The sequence below is a fragment of the Ictalurus punctatus genome, chromosome 4 (genome assembly GCF_001660625.3).
Source record: "Ictalurus punctatus breed USDA103 chromosome 4, Coco_2.0, whole genome shotgun sequence".
In the NCBI taxonomy this organism is placed as follows: Eukaryota; Metazoa; Chordata; class Actinopteri; order Siluriformes; family Ictaluridae; genus Ictalurus; species Ictalurus punctatus.
The window spans coordinates 24,905,509-24,925,921 of NC_071284.1; the positions used below are offsets into that span (position 1 = coordinate 24,905,509).

General features: G+C 37.5%; 1 protein-coding gene across 2 annotated transcripts in view; it reads right to left on the reverse strand.

The window, feature by feature from the left end:
• Positions 1-4,049: 4,049 nt before the first annotated feature.
• Positions 4,050-20,413, reverse strand: part of si (sucrase-isomaltase (alpha-glucosidase)) — a 136,249-nt gene continuing 119,885 nt past the window's right edge. For both annotated transcript variants that reach the window (XM_017466605.3, XM_017466606.3), the window contains exons 41-48: positions 14,743-14,891; positions 9,647-9,731; positions 9,319-9,375; positions 8,710-8,834; positions 8,472-8,560; positions 8,082-8,131; positions 5,360-5,530; positions 4,050-4,337 (exon numbers count right to left, since the gene is read on the reverse strand). In XM_017466605.3, the coding sequence (XP_017322094.3) occupies positions 4,260-4,337; positions 5,360-5,530; positions 8,082-8,131; positions 8,472-8,560; positions 8,710-8,834; positions 9,319-9,375; positions 9,647-9,731; positions 14,743-14,891 (804 nt within the window). In that variant the 3' untranslated portion in view covers positions 4,050-4,259. The remainder of the gene's footprint in view (positions 4,338-5,359; positions 5,531-8,081; positions 8,132-8,471; positions 8,561-8,709; positions 8,835-9,318; positions 9,376-9,646; positions 9,732-14,742; positions 14,892-20,413) is intronic.

The window sequence follows — 20,413 nt, forward strand, 5'->3', positions numbered from 1 at the left end:
ACAGTGCTCTGCCAGGTCTCAGAGGTGAACTAAAAGTTCTTGTTTTGACTAACCACAAATCACATATCCTTGGCACAGCAGTTTTCTAACTTTCTGACACATACACATAGTGGACACAGGTCTTCAGAGATTTAAAAAAAAAAAAAAAAAAAAAAATGCCCTGCAGCTAAGCAGAGTAGAAGATGGTATGTTAGGTGTAACCAATTGTGCCAATTTGGGGTGTACTAAAATTTCTCAGTTAACTGCAATATCAGCTCAACCGAGGATGCCATGTTGAAATTGTGTATATACACTCAAAACAACATGGAATGCCATTATAGGCCAATTTTAAATACATACAGTATAACACAATTAATAGTATTATCACTTTAAATTCAGCAAAAGTTATTTTTTCTTTTTTGGCTACACCGCAAAATCACCATTGTTGAATTTACACCCTACAGTGTTTATATAAGTCCATTGGATTCAAATAAACACTCTGGGTGTTAATTCAACACTAGGGATTTTACTGTGTAGGAAGACATCAAAGAGAGTATCTTAATCATTGCCACTGCTTATCTTGGGGTGTCTGTAACTTGTTCTTACAACAGTTGCTTAGAATTTAAAAGTCATCTAGACGGCTGATTTTAATCTGGATAGTTCTAAATCATCGTAGACATCTGGGGAATCACTTGCTGTCAAAACCAAGAAACCTTGAACTGCGAAGAGCCAGCAGTCAAAAAGGGAAAACAGAACTCGTGATAAAACGAGAATAAATATCTGCATTTTGAGAGGTGGCAACAATTCCAAGATCTGATTGGGTTGAAGACTGACACACAGATGGATTGTTTTCTGCTGAACAGGCAAGATGTTTCAGTGTCTCAGTAGCTTGCAACCTAGCATTAGTGCATTTGTTCACTTGATTCAGTTAGGTATCAAGTTTCCTATGCTTTTTTTTTGTTTGTTTGTTTTGCTATGTTCAGTGTGGTAAATTGCACTTATTTGCTGCTGGTTATAAGAGAGCTATTCACCTCTACTCCGATAAAACTGTATCCGCCAGAACCTCCATTGCCAAGTATTGGAGCTAATATACAACCCGTACGAATACCTCAAACCATCAGATTCATCCGCACAGACAAGCAGTGCAGAAGCATAACCCACTGACAGGTTTCAGGCATGATCTCTGTGTCTCAATTCCGTAAGTCTCAATTCTGTGTCACGATGTACCAGAACCAAATTGTTTTGTGTTCGTGGAATGTGTTGTTTTGAGCATTCCTAAATCACCCTGCCTTTCATCCTCACTGTCTCTCGGTTCTTCTTCTTTTGTTAATATCTGGTAGTCTAGACATCCTTAGTTCTTTTGTAACTCAAACCTACATAATAGATGTTTTGATTTTATCTGTGAATTGTTCCAATTGATATTTATCATTCTTTAGCAATATTTCCTTGAGTATATATATTATGCTTTCTGCATCTTTAAGCTAAGCTTTCACTGAACATCACGTCAGTGTGCCTTCTTCCTGGGCCCAGACGAGGGGAAATCAGCCAGAGCAGGGTTAAAATTTTGGTTATGACTGGTATTGGACAAAGAACTTTGTCAACAGTGTCCTGGTGTCAGAAGTGGTGTATCTGGACAGAGCTAAGTGAATGATTTTAATTTGTTATACCTCTGTGTATTGGTTGAAATATCACATTTTGATTCACTGTGTTTCCGTGAACACAGTGTCTTAGAGATGCTGTGCATATGTGATCTGACAAATTCTGTTCCTACTTCAAAAGAAACTACATAGGTTGAAATAACATGCTGTTTTAGTACATGGTGCTTCCACGGTCGCAGGTTACTATATGATTTGACAAAGCATCGGATACCCATTATCTGATTGAACATTATAACCAACACTGTCCGATATGCTCTCGTGATTATTTAAATTATAAATTGTGATTATTAAATTATAAGCTGTAACTAAAATAACACCAAATCAGTGGATGTAGAATAAAAAGAAAACCGCAAATAGTGGATAAGCTGAGCTCTGGCTCAGAGCCAGAAGGAGCCAAAGCACGCACTAGCACCGATCCCAATGCTGCTGCACCATTGATACAAGTAAGAAAAAGTTTTACATTGAAACCTCCTAGTATTATGGAAATAAAAAGCGATATGTGATGCTTTGCCTTCAACAGATAAATCTGGCCATTTTGTTGATTCACTTAAACAGCAGACTAGATACGCTCAGTCCAGACTTTTGCTGTAAAACGGGTGAAGCTTTTTATCTACAAAAACACCAAGCCACCTGTGAAGCATGAACTAAGTTTGAATGTCATTAGTCATAAAAATAAATGTCAGAATATAAACAAAGTTCTAGATATATGTAAATGTTGCAAAAACAACAAAAAATATTTAGCAAATTGTACCTAATGGTTTATAAAAGACATTACCATTGTTTGGGAAGCTTCCATGTAACAATTAGTAATCATAGTGAAGGGGAAGGAGGTTCCTAAATTTCTCAAGGACATCATTATTAAACAATACTCAAATGGAAAAAGTTAGTTTTAACAGTTTCCCTAGATAAAGTCTATCTATCTATCTGCAGAGCCAACCAAAGTGTACAGACTTGAAAGACTTGAAGGCAACAGTATCAACAGTTACACAGAGAACAATAAGCAATGAACAGCAACACAGTCATCTTCTACACCCCTTGCAAAATGTCTGCTAAGATGTGATGTTATTATCTTTATGGTTTTCATCTTGTTCCTGTTTTCTCATTTTGCTCTTGTCTAGTCTTGTTCACTTTGCTTGCTCATCACCTGACCTTTGCCTGTATCTTATTCTGCCTTTGGATTATGTTTAGTTTGCTACTTTTAAATAAAACTATCGAGTATCTGCACTTCTCGTCCTCAACTGAATCCTGCATGGCCTAGCCAATCTCATGACTTGAATCTTATTGAAAATGTATGGAGGCTTTTGAAATTGCAAATCAATCAGACCCTTGTAACTTTGCTGAACTGATGATTTGCCAAAAGGAATGGGCCAAAAATTAACTGATCAATTGATACTGCAAAATAGCTAGCCTTTAGCTAGAATCAGCCACTTTATACATTCAGCTACTTTAGACAGTTTAATACGGTCACTTTACATGATTTTATTTGTAGTGTTCTAAATGGTGGGCTTCTGGTTAATTAGCCTGTATGTCACAGTTTTTTCAGTGTGATATTAAACAGTTAAATATGAGGACTGTAAAGCTCACTGTGCATCATTGCATATGTATAAAATTCACCAATACAGCTTTTGCACATTAGCCACCTACACCTTAAATCGTGTGTCAGGTTGTCCCTCTACAGCAGATGGTTTTCTCTTCATGTTTCAGGAGAACATGCAAGCTTTGTGAAAATGGATGGATCGACTCCTGTTCTATTTGTTTTATGTTGTGTGCACCACAATCCTTGACTTATAAATCCATTCAAAAAACATTTGTTGCTAACAAGCAGGTGTGTGTGTGTGTGTGTGTGTGTGTGTGTGTGTGTGTGTGTGTGTGTGTGTGCACGTACGCATCTGGGTCTGTGTTTTTGAGTGTTTGTTTCAGCATCCAGCCATGTGCATGTCAGTTTTTCCTACCAGGGAAACAGGACTGCTGTTTTCTGCTAATTGAATAGTTGCTTCAAATGCACCATCTCTCCAAATGAAACACCAAATAATTATATGCCCAGTTGGACCTTCACTATCTTGGGAAGGATATGTCTCTGGTATAATCGTCATTAGCGACCACCTAAGGCGCCTTCACCCTTTTCCAAACCAACACACACACACACACACACACACACACACACATATACCACATGCTGATTGCCAATTAGAGCAGAAATCAATTTGAAATCCCCATCGCTAAATTGATATGTTTATCGTGGAATGAATAATTGATTATCATATTATTATAGCTGAGAGCTAATGGTGCATGAAATCGGCCTGGCAGGTTGTCGGCCAAAAAAAATGAGATTGTTGATAATTAGGGGTTATTATTATCATCTTCCCATGGTTTTCCAATGAAGCACTCTGCACTGTACACGAACAGACTCCATGTGGTGTTTTTTTTTTTTTTTTTGCCTTTAATTTATTACAATTAGTTTCTTACAATTTGGCTGTTCTTTGGAAAATAAGCTCACCGTGTACAATTTACATAAGAGAGAATTCACTCAGATTTGCTTTTCATTAGTGATGTTGCTTGAATCTATAAATACTATTCAAATAATGGGAAATGAAGAGTTGATCTTGATTTGTGTTTTCCTTTTCATATTCCTGTGTTCCAAGTGATAGAGAATTGTTCTCCTATTGCATGTGATTTGCTTGTTGCGTCGATGAACAGCTCCTACAACAGAGGAAGACACAATTGTGCTAAATCTCATTTAGATATAATATGATTATGCTAGTCTAAATATAATACAATGATTTCTCTCTATATACAGACACAGATGGAAGTGGCTGGCCTTATTAACTGACTAAACTGAATACTACATATTCAAATACAGACTTTGTAATCATCCTTACCCTGTTATTCAAGTTTGACTACATTCTCACTTCTCAAATTCCTGCTCACTTTGACTTTTTCAAGATGTGAACATTCAATCAATTCAAAATCAAAATTTGCAGCGCCAGATCATAAAATGAGGATGTAGTAATAGAAAGACAGCTGGATGATTAGACAGATACATAGATACCTATATAAATACAGATAAAGCACACACACAGTTCCTGAAGTTATCCTGTGAGAAAATCATGTGGCAGCAGCACAATGCATAAACTCATGGTTCAACATTCTGTTGTGCATTCTGAGATGTTTTTCTGCTCACCATGATTTTAAACAGTGATTATGAAAAAAAGCATAGCTTTCCTATCAGCTTGAACCAGCCAATCTCCTCTGTTCTCTGTCATCCACAAAGACATTTCCACCTAAAGAACTGCTGCTCAATGGAGTTTTTTTTTTTTTTTTTTTTTTTTTTTTTTAAAGTCTAAAGACATTCCGAGGAGATCAACAATTTCAGAAATGCTGGTTGACATCACAGAGATCACACTTTTCCCCCCTGCATTTTGATGTTTGATGTGAACATGAACTAAAGCTCTTGACCTGTGTCTGCATGATTCTATGCACTGCCCTGCTGACAAAGGATTGGATGAGTGGAAAAATACATTTATGACAGGTGACAGATGAATGTTCCAATAAAAACTGTAGTAATAATAATAATAATGCTGTTGTTGCTGTGAATTTATAATTTTAGTTATTATATTTCAGTAACTTAAATATTCTTTAAAAAATTATATAAATTGTATGTACCACACACAATCACACATAATTTTGAAGATGGTGCCGTCAGTGCTATAGCAGTGTCTTACCTCTGTGACTGGATCATGGGAAAATGTGGTCAGCGGCATTTCAGTTTCAGCTGTCTTCATGGTCACCTTAGTGATGGCGAGACTTCCCGCACCCCAAACTTTCACTTGGCCAAGTGTGAGCTGATCAGTTGGAGCTAGACTATGATGCATAACTAAGTTTGAGAGAGTGTTCTGAAACACACAAATACCAGGGAGAAAAAAATCTGAAACAATTGTGGTGGATATAAATATCGCTCTGATTGATTAACATTATTTAAGTATGTTTAAGAGTACTAATTATTAAATATAACGTTTTAGAACGCTATATCTGGTAATATTGGACACAGTGTGAAATAGTTATGCAATTATCCTCATATGGGCATTTAGTACTGGTCTATTAGCAACCCAATATTATTAGCAACACAATAACCATGTTATGCACCATGTTGTTCTTTCGGATGTAGTCATGTAGGGTAGAAAGCTAACATATGTCTCCTTTCAGACACATTTTTTGAGAAGACTACATCAATAAGGCAGATATTATGTGGAGTGTATACAGTGGGGAAAATAAGCATTGAATGCATTAACATTTTTTTAGTAAATATATTTGCAATGGGGCTATTCACATGAAATTTTCACCAGACATCAGTATTAACTCAAGAAATCTGGAAATATAAAGAATTCACAACATCAAAGTCCATAAATAAAGTTAAGTGTAATAAAGTGGAATGACACAGGAAAAAAGTATTGAACATGCTAACTGAAATTTATTTAATACTTAGTGGAGCCTTTGTTTGTAATGACAGTTTCAAGACACTTCCTGTATGAAGAAATTAATGGGCCGCAGTATTCAGGTGTGATTTTGGCCCATTCTTCTAAACATATTGTCTTTAAATCTTGTTCAATTGGCTTCAAGTCAGGTGACTGACTGGGCCATTCTAATCCCTTGATTTTTTTTTCCTCTGAAACCAATTGAGAGTTTCCTTTACTGTATGCTTTGGATCATTGTGCTACTGGAAGTTCCACCCACATCTCATCATCCTGGTGGATGGCAGCAGATTCTTCTCAAGAATCTCCCAGTAAAGGGCTCCATTCATAATTCCTTCAATTATATGAAGTCTGCCAGTACCATTCCATGAAAAACATCTCCACACCATGATGCTTCCACCTCCAAACTTCACTGTTTCTATAGTGTTTTTAGGGTGATGAGAAGTGCCATTTCTTCTCCAAACATGGTCTGTAGTATGACAGCCAAAAAGTTCAATTTTACTCTCGTCTGACCAGACTACACTCTCCCAGTATTTCATAGGCTTGTCCAAATGAGTTGTAGCAAACTTTAAATGAGCTTCGACATGCCTTTTATTTAGTAATGTAGTCTTGCAGGGTGAGCATGAGCATTGCCTATTGTTTTCTCTGTGATGATGATACCTGCTGGCTCCAAGTGTTTCTGGAGCTCTTGTTTTTCGAGTGATTCTTGGTTCTTGACCTACTCTTCTGACTATTCTTCTGATTCTCTGGTCAGAAATCTTGCCAGGAGCTCCTGTGCATGGCTGGTTGATGACAGAATGATGTTGCTTCCACATCAAGAACCTTAACCCAATGGTGCTTACTGGAGGATTCAGAAATACATCTGTATCCCATTCCATCAATATGTTTTGCAACAATAAGGTTCCGAAGGTCTTTGGGAGAGCTCTTTGCTTTTACCCATCATGAGCTGTTTCTTGTGTGACACCTTGGTAATGAAAAGCCTTTATATAAACCATCAATTTACTAACCCAGCTGATATTATTTTGCACAGATAGTGGATATAATTGCTTACAGATTTCAGCTTGTTCCTTGCCTTACCTTGTCTTGGAGAACGGCTTTTTCTTAGCGTGTCCAATACTTTTTTTTCCTGTGTCATTCCATTATATTACACAACTTTATTTATGGACTTTAATATTGTGAATGGGCCAAAATCACACCTAAATACTGTGGCCCATTAATTTCTTCATAGAGAAAGTGTCTTGAAGCTGTCATTACAAACAAAGGCTTCTCCACTAAGTATTAAATAAATTTCAGTTAGCGTGTTCAATACTTTTTTCCTGTGTCATTCCGCTGTATTACACTTAATTTTATTTATGGACTTTAATGTTGTGAATTCTTTTACTTCCAGCTTTTTTGAGTTAATACTGATGTCTGGTGAACATTTCATGTGAATAGCCTCACTGGAAATATATTTACTGAAGAAAATGTTGACAAGTTCAATACCCCCCCCCCCCCCCCCCCCCCATGATTAAACACATGACCTCATGTCTTTTATTAATTTATTTTCCAAATGTGATCATTTGCTACACCCACTAACTAGCTGTCACCCATCAGATGACAACTTCCAACCAGTGAAGGTGGAGGTTAGCACAGCTTCCTCTGAGACATCTGAAGCTAGCCTGTGCATCTTAATGAACTGCTGCTCATGCTACAAAGGGCGGCTGAATATACTCAGAGGAAATTGTAAAAAGTATGTCAAGACCGTACCAGCCATGTTGTACCACTATCAATACCTATAGTGGCATATTATATTGAGAAAATAGTGTTTTAGAATTTGACATGGGATGTAGCCAAACAGCTACAGAATATGATCGGCCTGCATGAACAGCCTCATAGTGACGTGGTAAAGGGTCAGAAATAGATTGGTGTGAGAGTTGCTTGAAGAGATAGCTTGGGGTAATGGGACAGAAGACTTTTCGTTAATATGATACTGTACCTTAAACACAGTGAAGTATGTCAGGAGATATTCATTCTTCTGATATGTGTCTGGAAATGTCAAGAATAAAAGAAAAAAAAAAACAGGAAGAAAGAGTACAATTGTGACATTGCGAGGAAAAGCATTGTGTCATTTATATTATATTCTCTACAGTATACCAAAGACACACACTACCAACAAGCACTTAATTTCCTATTACAGTATGACAGGGTGTATTCTGAATTAGCATCACATACACACTACACAACACACATATACACACTGTTTACGTCCTAAGAAGAGTATCACACACTATATTATTGTACATTACAGTAGGCTGTCTCTAGCACAAACACAGTCTTTCATGTGGAAATAATGTAATGTTGGATGTGTACAACTGAAAACACCCACCAATTCCCTCTCCATCATCCCAGAACAGAGAACCTGTTGCTGTTCCATCATCATCAAGAGCAGCAATCAGACTGAGAGGATTCTTGCGACTATACACACAATATTATTGTATTATTTGTGTCCAAAAACAGATTATTTTCAAAAAAGACAGAATTTGCCTGACATTTCAGACAACTAACCAGTCAAACTATAACTGATTCTGAATATGATTCTTGATATTACAGTTGGAATTTTGTACCTGTATTTTGTGTTGTTCTCTGGTTTCTGCCATGGTAGTATGAATCCTCCTCTCACATGTATGTTGGTGTGATTGAGTGGAGTGGACATGGTAAGAAACTTGCCTCTCACATTCACCAACTTTGCCTGAAAGAAGAAAAACATACTTCAGAAAGACAAAACAGATTTGATTTAACCTTCTTGCAATTTTCACTGCTCTAAATCTGTATGGCCCATTGTTTCAAGTTACCTCTTTAGATTTTATAGAAGTACTTTTTAAAAGCATCATTTTGTCTTAGTGATGATCAATATAAACAATTCTGATGGAAAACAGAGCCTCAGAAGCCCCTCTCATGTCCGAGGCTCCTATTGATATATGTGTGCGCACAGGTAGTAGTAGAAATAAGAGATAGATAGAAGAGAAAGTGGACAGTTAACATGAAATTTAAACTTTTATGTTAATATGTTATATTAATATTGTTTCACTTTCATTTAACATATGTATGGGATAAAACAAACAATGCACACACAAATGGGTAGATGCTCTTGCTTTAATATCTTTTAAAGTGATAATACACATGGCTGAATTAATATAATAAAGCATAATTGTATGTGATGCAGTTAAACATACCGTGTGGTAATCATACCAGCGTGCATTTGGGATGTAGCCATTAACCTCAGTTACTCCCTACAGGGATCAGGAAAAAAAAAAAAAAAAAAAAAAAAAAAATTAATAGATAATCACTTTTTGCCTTCTAGCAAGTGCTGTACAGCAACACATTAGCCTATATACTATATAATTTAACCCATTAATTGTAATTAACCTAATTAACTCTTTAAAAAAAAAAAAAAAAAAAAAAACTAGACATGCTACTCAGCAATAATATAGTGTGTAATACCCTGCTAATGATAGAAGTGTGTGTGTGTGTGTGTGTGTGTGTGTGTGTAGGGTGCATAACCTTATCCAGAGCAGGACTGATGAGCAATGCTGGACCCCACAGGAACTGTTTATAAATGTCCCATGTCACTTTATCATTCACAAATCTATGGAAGAGAATAAAACCATGATGAAAAAGACAGTCAAACAAACAGCTAGTTGCAGTATATGAACCGGCGTGTGGGTGCGTGTGTAACTAAATAAGAGGGCATGGTGTCCTGATCAGGAACAGGAATGTTATGATGAGGACGAGAGGAGAGTTGAAATGAGTCTAATCAATGAAGGCTGAAGAATATGAGAACATTCATGCTCTGCTGAGTCACTACACTTTCAAGGCATTCAATGACTTCAATAGCATAAAGTAAATATCAACATTGGAAGTATGTCTAAACATGTTCTGTGATATGATTCACTTTTGGGTGTATGTACAGTTCCTATTTGAATAGAGAATCCTGAATGGAGAAACTACAGTTTACACTCTTGTTTTTTATTCATTCACCTTTCTAAGGTTCTCAATTAAATGAAGCATTGAGGAGAAGAACCACTAATGAAATAGAACTCCTCATTCTTTTTTTTCTCCCATGTCCTTTCACCAGGGAGACTATATTCATATTTGGGTTAACTGCTTAGTTTTATACCAGTAACATTATGCTCTGCATGTGTCAGGAGACAGGTGAGGATGCAAGTGCAGGTACTGAATGCTTTATTAAATGAAAGCAAACTGAACAATGACATAATCCAAAATTGTGGTAGAAAACAGGCAAGGGTCAGGTGATGAACAACCAACATATACCCAGGCAGGCAAAATGGCAAATGGCAGCAGAGGCCAAAACCAAAATATCATGAATAAACGGCTTGAGATCAACTGGTAACAAGACGCAGAGCATATACTTCGCAAAGAATACATGCATCTGCTTTTATATCATCAGTTATCAAAATTGAATCCAAAATTTTACTGTGTTGATTTCTGTTATTCGTGCATGCATTATTTGAAATCTGAATATGCTATTTACACAATTTTCTTTTCCCCTCATAATTGTCATTACCCCATACACTTCACACTAGTTGTAACCTAGCTGGTAAATTCCTTTATCGACTAATGGCTGGTTTATGTTCCCCTATGAACAGGCCTGAAATCACTGGAGAGTAAGGGAAACACTTGCAGTGACTGGCCAATAGTGACATAAAATGGAGTATGGGTATTGTACATTAACTCATGTTGCCATTTTCTTTGAATAACTTTTAAACAGACTACTTTGTCTTATACTGTACAATACTCTAGGAATAATAACATTAATTGTCAAGTGAAAATAAATGATTGAGCATGTCATTGCAATATATACTCGGCAAAAAAAAAAAAAGTCTCTTTCAGGAGACTGTATTTTAAAGATAATTTTGTAAAATCCAAATAAGCTTTATAGATCTTTATTGGGAAGGGTGTAAAAAATGTTTTTCATGCTTGTTCAATGAAACAAACAATTATTGCACATGTACCTGTGGAGCAGTTCTTAAGACATTAACTGTTTACAGGAGCTAGGCAATTAAGGTCACAGTTACAACTTAGGACACTAAAAAGACCTTTCTATTGACTCTGAAAAACACCAGAAAAAAAGGTCTAGAGATGTGGCCTTTAAGAATGCAAGTTTTTTTCACATGGTTTCATGCGATTCATCACTTGTGATCATGCGGTACCCTGCAGGCATGGTTTTAAGAATTTCAATTAATTTCTTGTGCTTCACACAATAACCACCAGTTGGTGCAAGGAACAACATATTGGAGCTGAACCCAGTACAATAAAAAATGTAATGTGTTCAAATGGTTCACATAAAAATATTATGTTTCTCATCAAAACTTATGATAAATCGAATTTAAACAAGTTTCTAATTGCAAGATTTAAGTATATAAAGTGAGCATGATCGAGTCTCGTAGTACAGGTACAGTAACTATAGTATTTAAATTAAGGTGGCTACTGCATGTTTACTAGAATAGTGCAGCAGTAAAATGCAGGGTTTAGTATGCCAATGATCAGTGTTTGAGCCTTAGCTCAGTTTAATGTTTTTTAAAATCCCCCCCCCTCCACTCTAGGAAGTTACTCCAGGTAACATTGAACAAATTCCATCTTCTCCTTTCTTGCCAATGGGAACTTTTGTTCTTTTCTTAGATTACAAGTTTTATTATTTAACAAAAAAAACAAAAACAAAAAAAAACCTGTTTTAAAATGAGCACAGATGTCTACACACTGAAAAAAAAGCCCAGTGAATTTACTTAATTCAAATTCATACATCGGTTCCATGTGATTGAATTGGGTTACATTAACATAATTTGTTTTTGCACATCAAACATGATTTGATCATATATTTTCAATGCCTTAATAGAATTAAATTTCACCTGAGCTGAGGATTGAACCCCGGTTGCTGGTGTTCTACAACAGCACATGACTACTGTGTTATTCTATCACACACTGTTTACCCATGTTAACTTAAATACTATAGTTATTTAAATTAACATGATTTAATTTAAGTATAGTTGGGCTGTGTATAAAGAGATGGTCATCTCTCTGAGCTGTACCAATTTCCCTTCCAGTACTGTGAATCTTTCTCTCATGTCAGTGCAGTAACAGTATGGATGGAGGTATTTGGTTTGTTCAGTGCTAAAAGGATCTGGAGGCAAGTAGTCTGATGCCTCTGGGGTAAGGAGTTGGTCATTGGTAATGGGTTCCTGCAAAAGTAATTGTTACTAAAAAAAACAGTTGGAGGAACATTTTGCAACTAATTAGGTTAACTGGCAATAAGCCAGTAACATGATTGGGTATAATTTTTTTTTTTTTTTTTTAAACGTATCTTAGAGAGGCAGAGTCTCTCAGAAGTAAAGATGGGATGAAATCTGGATGGAAGCATATGTTGCTCTAAAACCTGTATATACCTTTCAGAATTGATGGTGCCTTTCCAGATGTGCAAGCTGCCCATTCCATATGCATTTTTTGAGACATGTTGCAGCCATCAATTCAAATGTACCTTATTTTCCCCTAAATTTCCTCAGTTTAAACATTATGTTTTCTATGTTATATGTTATTGTGAATAACATATGGGTGTTTGAGATTTACAAATCATTACATTCTGGTTTTATTTACATTTTACTCAGTGTCCCAACTTTTTTTGGAATTGGGGTTGTATATGTTGATGCTGATAGCTGTTGTGTCTTCCTCATTATTTATTTTTAACTGGAAACACCCACAGATGCCTTTTCTTTCAGCTGGGGGGGGGGGGGGGGGGGGGGGGGGGTTGAATTATGGCCCTGTGCCATGCATGGGGTTTATCCGAGTAAAAAGGCAGGTTGTTGCTGCCATCCTTATGGATATCTGCAAACAGATTCTCTGGATTTTCTCTCAGTCTCTTGTTTTTGTTAACTTTTCATGCCGTTATATTTGAAATATCTTTTGGTTAGTTCGGTGGAATGGCCTCCACACTTTGGGTTTATGTGGGCCTAGAGTTATTGGCCATGATTACAAGTACATATACTCATTAATATTTAGCAGTAATATCTACAAGCAGATCATGGGCTTCAGTACAAGAAGCAGTACTGTTTGGTTGGTAAAAGAATGTATTCTGTATACAGAATATGTCCTGGTAGAACTATTGTATCTACTAGCAAGCTGTGTTTATTCAAATGATACATGACTGCCCTCTACTGGTCTTGTATTTCCTGTGTCTGCAGCATGCGCATGATTCCACGTGATATCACATGAAATAATAGGATCTCTTCCTTTGATGTGCATTTTCAATGGCCACATCTGTAGGACACCTGATCACCTGAATGAACATGCCACATCCTGCTGCAGGGAGGCATGAGTACTGCAGATGTGGCCAGAGCCATAAACTGGAATGTCTGTAATATAAGACACCTAAAGCCTAGTTTACACAATTTTAAGCCCGATTTGAAAGTCACAGAGCTCACAGACAAAAACTCTTTGATCGGAAGCAAATCAGTAAGCAATCGGTGCTCGCCAATCGGCAGTTCATCGTTATGTATGACCTACTCAATGATGCATCAAAGAGGCTTCCCAACACATCGCTGAGGCATTGCCGATGACAGACAGATATCTGGCATGCTAAATATCTGTAGCTGTTTGGCGACTCCACATCCTGTGGTATGAAAAGTGTCATCACTGGCAGTGACTGTGGTAATGACCTACAGCCAATGAGATAGCAAGGCATGGGGTGAGGTCACCATGAGGAAGGGAAACCCACAAAACTTTTCTTTTTTTTTTTTGTCTTTTCCTTTTTGAGTTTCTTCAGCATAAATAATCATGCAAACAGCTTGCACCGCTCGTTTCTGTCCTACATTCACATTCAAATTAACAACTCCTGTTTCGTGCGTGGTTTTCGCATCATATATCCGTGTCACTTCTCGCATTTGTTTTCATGACAAAACGTAGTTTGGACACCAGACAGAGTCGTCGGGTGACAGTCATTGTCAGATCGTGTAGTGTGTGACTCCCTGTTGCTGAGCAATCACATCGTTTGAACACCACAATGACTTCAAGACTCCTGACTACAAGACAGCAAGTCGTGTAGCATGAACAGCACAGCGATCTGCCGACGATGAAAGTTATGTAGTGTGAGCTAGGCTTAAGACAGTGCTACAGGGAGACAAGAAGGACAGCTGATCATCCTTGCAATGGAAAATCACATGTAACCATGTGTCCCCCCCAGATGTATTTGAGAACTTGCAAATGCATTGGTGGAAGAGTGGGGTAACATCTCACAGGAAGAACTGACAAATCTGGTGCAGTCCATGAGGATGAGATGCATTGTAGTACTTAAAGCAGCTGGTGACCACATCAGTTACTTACTGTCACTTTTGAAATTGACCCCCCCCCCCCCCCCCCCCCCCTTTTGTTCAGGGACTGAACAAGATCAGTTCAGAGATTTCATTATTACATTTCTGTTTGTTAAATGTCTGAAAATTTTTCATTTTATGTCTCAGTTGTTGAATATTTTTATGTTAATACAAATATTTACACATGTTAAGAAATTTGCTGGAAATAAAAGCAGTTGAATGTGAGAGGATGTTTCTTTTTTACTGAGTATACTTAAGGTAATATTGAAAGAGACTTACTCATGCAGCATAGGCCGGACCACAGTACTGCCTTTAGTGTGAGCCTCAAACATGAGTGTGTACAGGTAGGGGAGAAGTGTGTAACGGATGTTCAAGACGTCTCGAGATGCAATAGCAAATGCAGCATCCCATGCCACGGGGTCTTGTCTCTGTTACACATAATAATACAAAGACAAAAATAATTTGAACATATGGACTAGCTGATGCTGCAGTCTTACAATACACTGTGATAATAAAGTCCAAAATAGTTATACTGCTAGACTTATACTACACTGTTAAATATAACAATGTCACGAAATGTTTATAGATATTCTAGTAAACTGTTCAAGTATACTATAAGATTTTCCCTAAAAGATTTAAATCAGTTTGATATTTCTATGTTCTTCAGATGCAATTCATGGTCCATTTAAAATGATTACCAGAGTTAAAGTTTTAATAGAACATACTGAATGCTAATGTCACTGTGTGAGATCAGAGATCGAATGAGTTTCCCAGTCACAAAATGAATCTCAATCCACAAGCATCTATATATGTAAAACCAATATCAAAAACCTTATCAATGTGTTTTTAACACCTTCAGGAATTTGAAAAATAAACTTCTTATAGCAGTTCTTTTTGCTTTGTGCCAAAATTATGTACTGTAGGTAAAGTTTCACTGTGAATTCGCAAACTTTGGATGAGAGGGAAAACGGTACTAGTTCTGTTCTGTGTTTGGTCTCCCATGTGCATTTACAAGTGTTCACACTGCTCTTTGTTAACGTTGTAGAGTGTGACACGATACACTCTTTGCACTATTAAATGTATTTGGGGTGGAGACGAGAAGAAAACCGATAATGAGCAACATGTGCTAACTAGCTAACACCTAAACATATTCTGGATCTTTCATCACCACACCGAAGCAGAGGTTTTTTTGTGTTTAAGGTGTGAAGCTTCATGTTGGAAGTAATTGAGTGTGTTTTCAAGCTTAGTTGGTTTTAGAATTCCACAATGGTCTTAAATTTATATATATGTAAACACAATAAATGAACCCAGACCCCTCTAAATGTGTCTGTGGTTTGCTCTCTTGTCCACATGATTTGTGTCTTGTGAAAGTGACATTGTTCAATGACACTGCTGACTAGCAAAATACTAAAGTAAAAGCAAAAACGTTTGTATTCAAAGTGAAACACAAGAGCTTTTTTAAATGTTTCAAAAAAAGTACCTCAACTGTCTATATATCTTCTAAATTCTGCTGATGTTCACATTAATGCTCACAATACTTCATTTTAGTTTTCAAATCATAAATACTGTTATATTTATTGAAAAATAAGCACACAATTTTATGAAGAAATTAACTATTCTTTCTGCTTAGTAGTTTGTCTTTCACTTCCACTAGCAGTTGATTTGAGTATATAGTGCATATTTAAGGTATTGCACTACAACACATATGACTATATCTATAGTCTATATTGGTTCAATAGGAGGGGGAAATCCTGTCCAGAAGAGTGCCTCTGTAGGTGGCCATGGCTATGATAGCATCCTTAACAAAGGAATAAGAGATGTTCCAGATGCAATTTTATTCATTAATTCTTTTTTTAGTGTTTAATTAAGTTTAATTAATATGGACATGTAAGTATAATATATACATATTAATACAGTTATTCTATAAATAAATAGGTTAGGAATTATATTTTCAAGTGCTTATTATTTATTCTGAAAGGTGTGTGGGGGGCCTCCAGCATAAATTTTGCCTAGGGCTTAAAGTATCTCAAACCGGCCCTAGATTATATAGTCTGTGAATGAAAAGTTACTTTTTTTTTCCCCAGGAGCCCTGTTTTTTTTTCAATGTTTTACAGTGTTTCCAAGGCATAGTAATAGGGTTTTCAAAAATCTGATATGGTGCATGCTAACTTCCAGTTTAAATCCAAATAGGGAAACAGATTATCTTGAGCATAAAAAGAGATAGATACAGATAAAGGCACTGTGTTACAGCTGTGATACATGAGCGACGCAAGTAGGCTTATGACATGCAGCATGAAATAGTTTTGATGTTTCAGCAACAAAGAGCCCTTTCTTTTCAGCCCTTCCCAGAAGGGTAAAGGTTATTATAAGGGCAAAGCGAAACTAAATCTGGAATGTGATGTTCAAAAAGCACATATGGGTGTGACGGTCAGGTGTCAACCTTTGGGCATATAATGTATATAACATGTCTGTGGACAGTAATTCCATATAACCACATAGCCGAATGACCACATAACTCATAAATTCAGCATTTTGACAGGAAAATATTGTACACGAGCCTTTTCATTAAATCTGCTTTGTTTGAAAAACTGTTCATTTTACAGCATCGAGAGAGAGGACAAGTATGTGGCGTTGTGGCACTGGGTATAGAATAACATCATCAGGTATCTATATATACATACACAGGGAGGCACTAGGTTTGCTTGAATCAGCATACTCAAAAGTCTTATGAGAAATAAAACTATTGATACCTCATTGGAAAAGTGTCATTCTTTTAGAACAATTTCATGTAGTAAATTAGCTGCAAGTTTCTACAGTTGCCACTGAAGCAAAGTAAAAATGTTCTGCTACTGTGTGCAATATGATATAGCTGAAAAAAACACCAAAGGTATTTAGAAGGAATGGAACAAGATGTCCTGTCCTTGCTGGAGTTGTTTATTAAGTTATGGCCGATCTATATCTCTTGCAATCTATCAGCCTATAGTTTCTCCTCTGCTCCTACCAGCAAGAACAATTTGCACGGCCCTGGAATGGCTCTCATATTTCCACATTATAGCATGCTGAACGCAGTCGACCTCCCACTGCTGGGGCTAACCGCTTTTCTCAAACAAAGGCTGAATTATTCCAAATGTACTCGGCTCTGACTCCATTAGCGGCAAGCTGAATGTGATGTAAGGCCACCCACGGTCCTCAGGCCGCCTCATTTCCACCAAAAACAGCAGGAGAAAAACTGGCCTGTCTGAAGGTAGCGCATCTCTCTCACTCATATCGATGGGTGAATTTACACCACAAATGACTCCACTAGACATCAGGAACCAACAAGGTGATCTCTTTCTCTCTTTCTTCCTTTTCTCTGGCTCCATATTTGTCTTCTGACTTTTCCTTTCTGCACGTCTCTACATGTCTTCACACTTATGTAGTTTTATTTCTCACATTCATCAAGGGTTTTATCTCCATTTCCTCTCCCTCTCTCTCTTCCTCTGATGAACTCCATCTTGTCCAGACATGGATGACCTTCCATTTTCTTGACTCCTTCAGAGCTGTAAATAGGCTCCGAGCACAGGCACATTAGCAGTAATGATACATTGGTGAGTTAATTACAATATGGAGAGGACGAACTCATAAGCAGGGGTATGATAACATACGTTATTAGGGCTGGCATTGGGGCTTGTTACACACAAAACCCATGTATTTCTCTCTCTCTCTCTCTCTCTCTCTCTCTCTCTCTCCCTCTCTCTCTCTCTCTGTGTGTTTCTGTGTGTGCTGGGAGGATGAAGTAGGAATAGATATTATAAATGACTCAGCAAAAGAAGGGGGTGCAAAAACTGACTCAAAATATTTTCTTGACTTTGTGCGTTTTTTATATAATATTTTCATAGAGTGTCACCAGATCTGTGATGCTAATCAGTTACAAAATATACCAGTATTCAATACAAACAGTATTTTGGGTGGCAGTTGCCCTCCCAAGAAAATTTCTCAATTCCATTCAGAAAAATAGGAAAATTATCAACTTCAGGGTGACTTCACATCAAGCCCATCACTCCAGCAATGATCACATCAGGTTTTATTCCTTACTTATTAGGTACAGTGAGGGAAAAAAGTATTTGATCCCCTGCTGATTTTGGACGTTTGCCCACTGACAAAGAAATGATCATTCTATAATTTTAATGGTAGATTTATTTGAACAGTGAGAGACAGAATAACAACAAGAAAATCCAGAAAAACGCATGTCAAAAATGTTATAAATTGATTTGCATTTTAATGAGGGAAATATGTATTTGACCCCTCTGCAAAACATGACTTAGTACTTGGTGGCAAAACCCTTGTTGGCAATCACAGAGGTTAGATGTTTCTTGTAGTTGGCCACCAGGTTTGCATACATCTCAGAAGGGATTTTGTCCCACTCCTCTTTACAGATCTTCTCCAAGTCATCAAGGTTTCGAGGCTGACGTTTGGCAACTCGAACCTTCAGCTCCCTCCACGGATTTTCTATGGGAGTAAGGTCTGGAGACTGGCTAGGCCACTCCAGGACCTTAATGTGCTTCTTCTTGCACCACTCCTTTGTTGCCTTGGCCGTGTGTTTTGGGTCATAGTCATGCTGGAATACCCATCCACGACCCATTTTCAATGCCCTGGCTGAGGGAAGGAGGTTCTCACCCAAGATTTGACGGTACATGGCCCCGTCCATCGTCCCTTTGATGCGGTGAAGGTGTCCTGAACCCTTAGCAGAAAAACACCTGCAAAGCATAATGTTTCCACCTCCAGGTTTGACGGTGGGGATGGTGTTCTTGGGGTCATAGGCAGCATTCCTCCTCCTCCAAACATGGCGAGTTGAGTTGATGCCAAAGAGCTCCATTTTGGTCTCATCTGACCACAACACTTTCACCCAGTGGTCCTCTGAATCATTCAGATGTTCATTGGCAAACTTGAGATGGGCATGTATATGTGCTTTCTTGAGCAGGACCTTGCGGGCACTGCAGGATTTCATTCCTTCACGGCGTGGTGTGTTACCAATTGTTTTCTTGGTGACTATGGTCCCAGCTGCCTTGAGATCATTGACAAGATCCTCCCGTGTAGTTCTGGGCTGATTCCTCACTGTTCTCATGATCATTGCAACTCCACGAGGTGAGATTTTGCATGGAGCCCCAGGCAGAGGGAGATTGACAGTTCTTTTGTGTTTCTTCCATTTGCGAATAATCGCACCAACTGTTGTCACCTTCTCACCAAGCTGCTTGGCAATAGTCTTGTAGACCATTCCAGACTTGTGTAGGTCTACAATCTTGTCCCTGACATCCTTGGAGAGCTCTTTGGTCTTGGCCATGGTGGAGAGTTTGGAAACTGATTGATTGATTGCTTCTGTGGACAGGTGTCTTTTATACAGGTAACGAGCTGATATTAGGAGCACTCCCTTTAAGAGTGTGCTCCTAATCTCAGCTCGTTACCTGTATAAAAGACACCTGGGATCCAGAAATCTTTCTGATTGAGAGGGGGTCAAATACTTATTTCCCTCATTAAAATGCAAATTAATTTATAACATTTTTGACATGCGTTTTTCTGGATTTTCTTGTTGTTATTCTGTCTCTCACTGTTCAAATAAACCTACTATTAAAATTATAGACTGATCATTTCTTTATCAGTGGGCAAACGTACAAAATCAGCAGGGGATCAAATACTTCTTTCCTTCACTGTAGCTATGTTAAGCGGTCAAGAAAATGCCAGGTGCTCACAGCAATGATATGCTATATGAAGAAGCTGAATCTCTGCAACAAGACATGTTTTGGAATATCCTGATAATATTATAAACTTGTGATACAAGTCTAGGCAATTATTTTTATATGAAATAGACATAAGCTGGAGCCAACAATGCTCTGCATTCCAAAAATAGAGGAGTGAGTTTTTGTAAGTGACCTCACTTGTGCGTTTTTGATTTAACTTTTCTCTTGCTTAAACA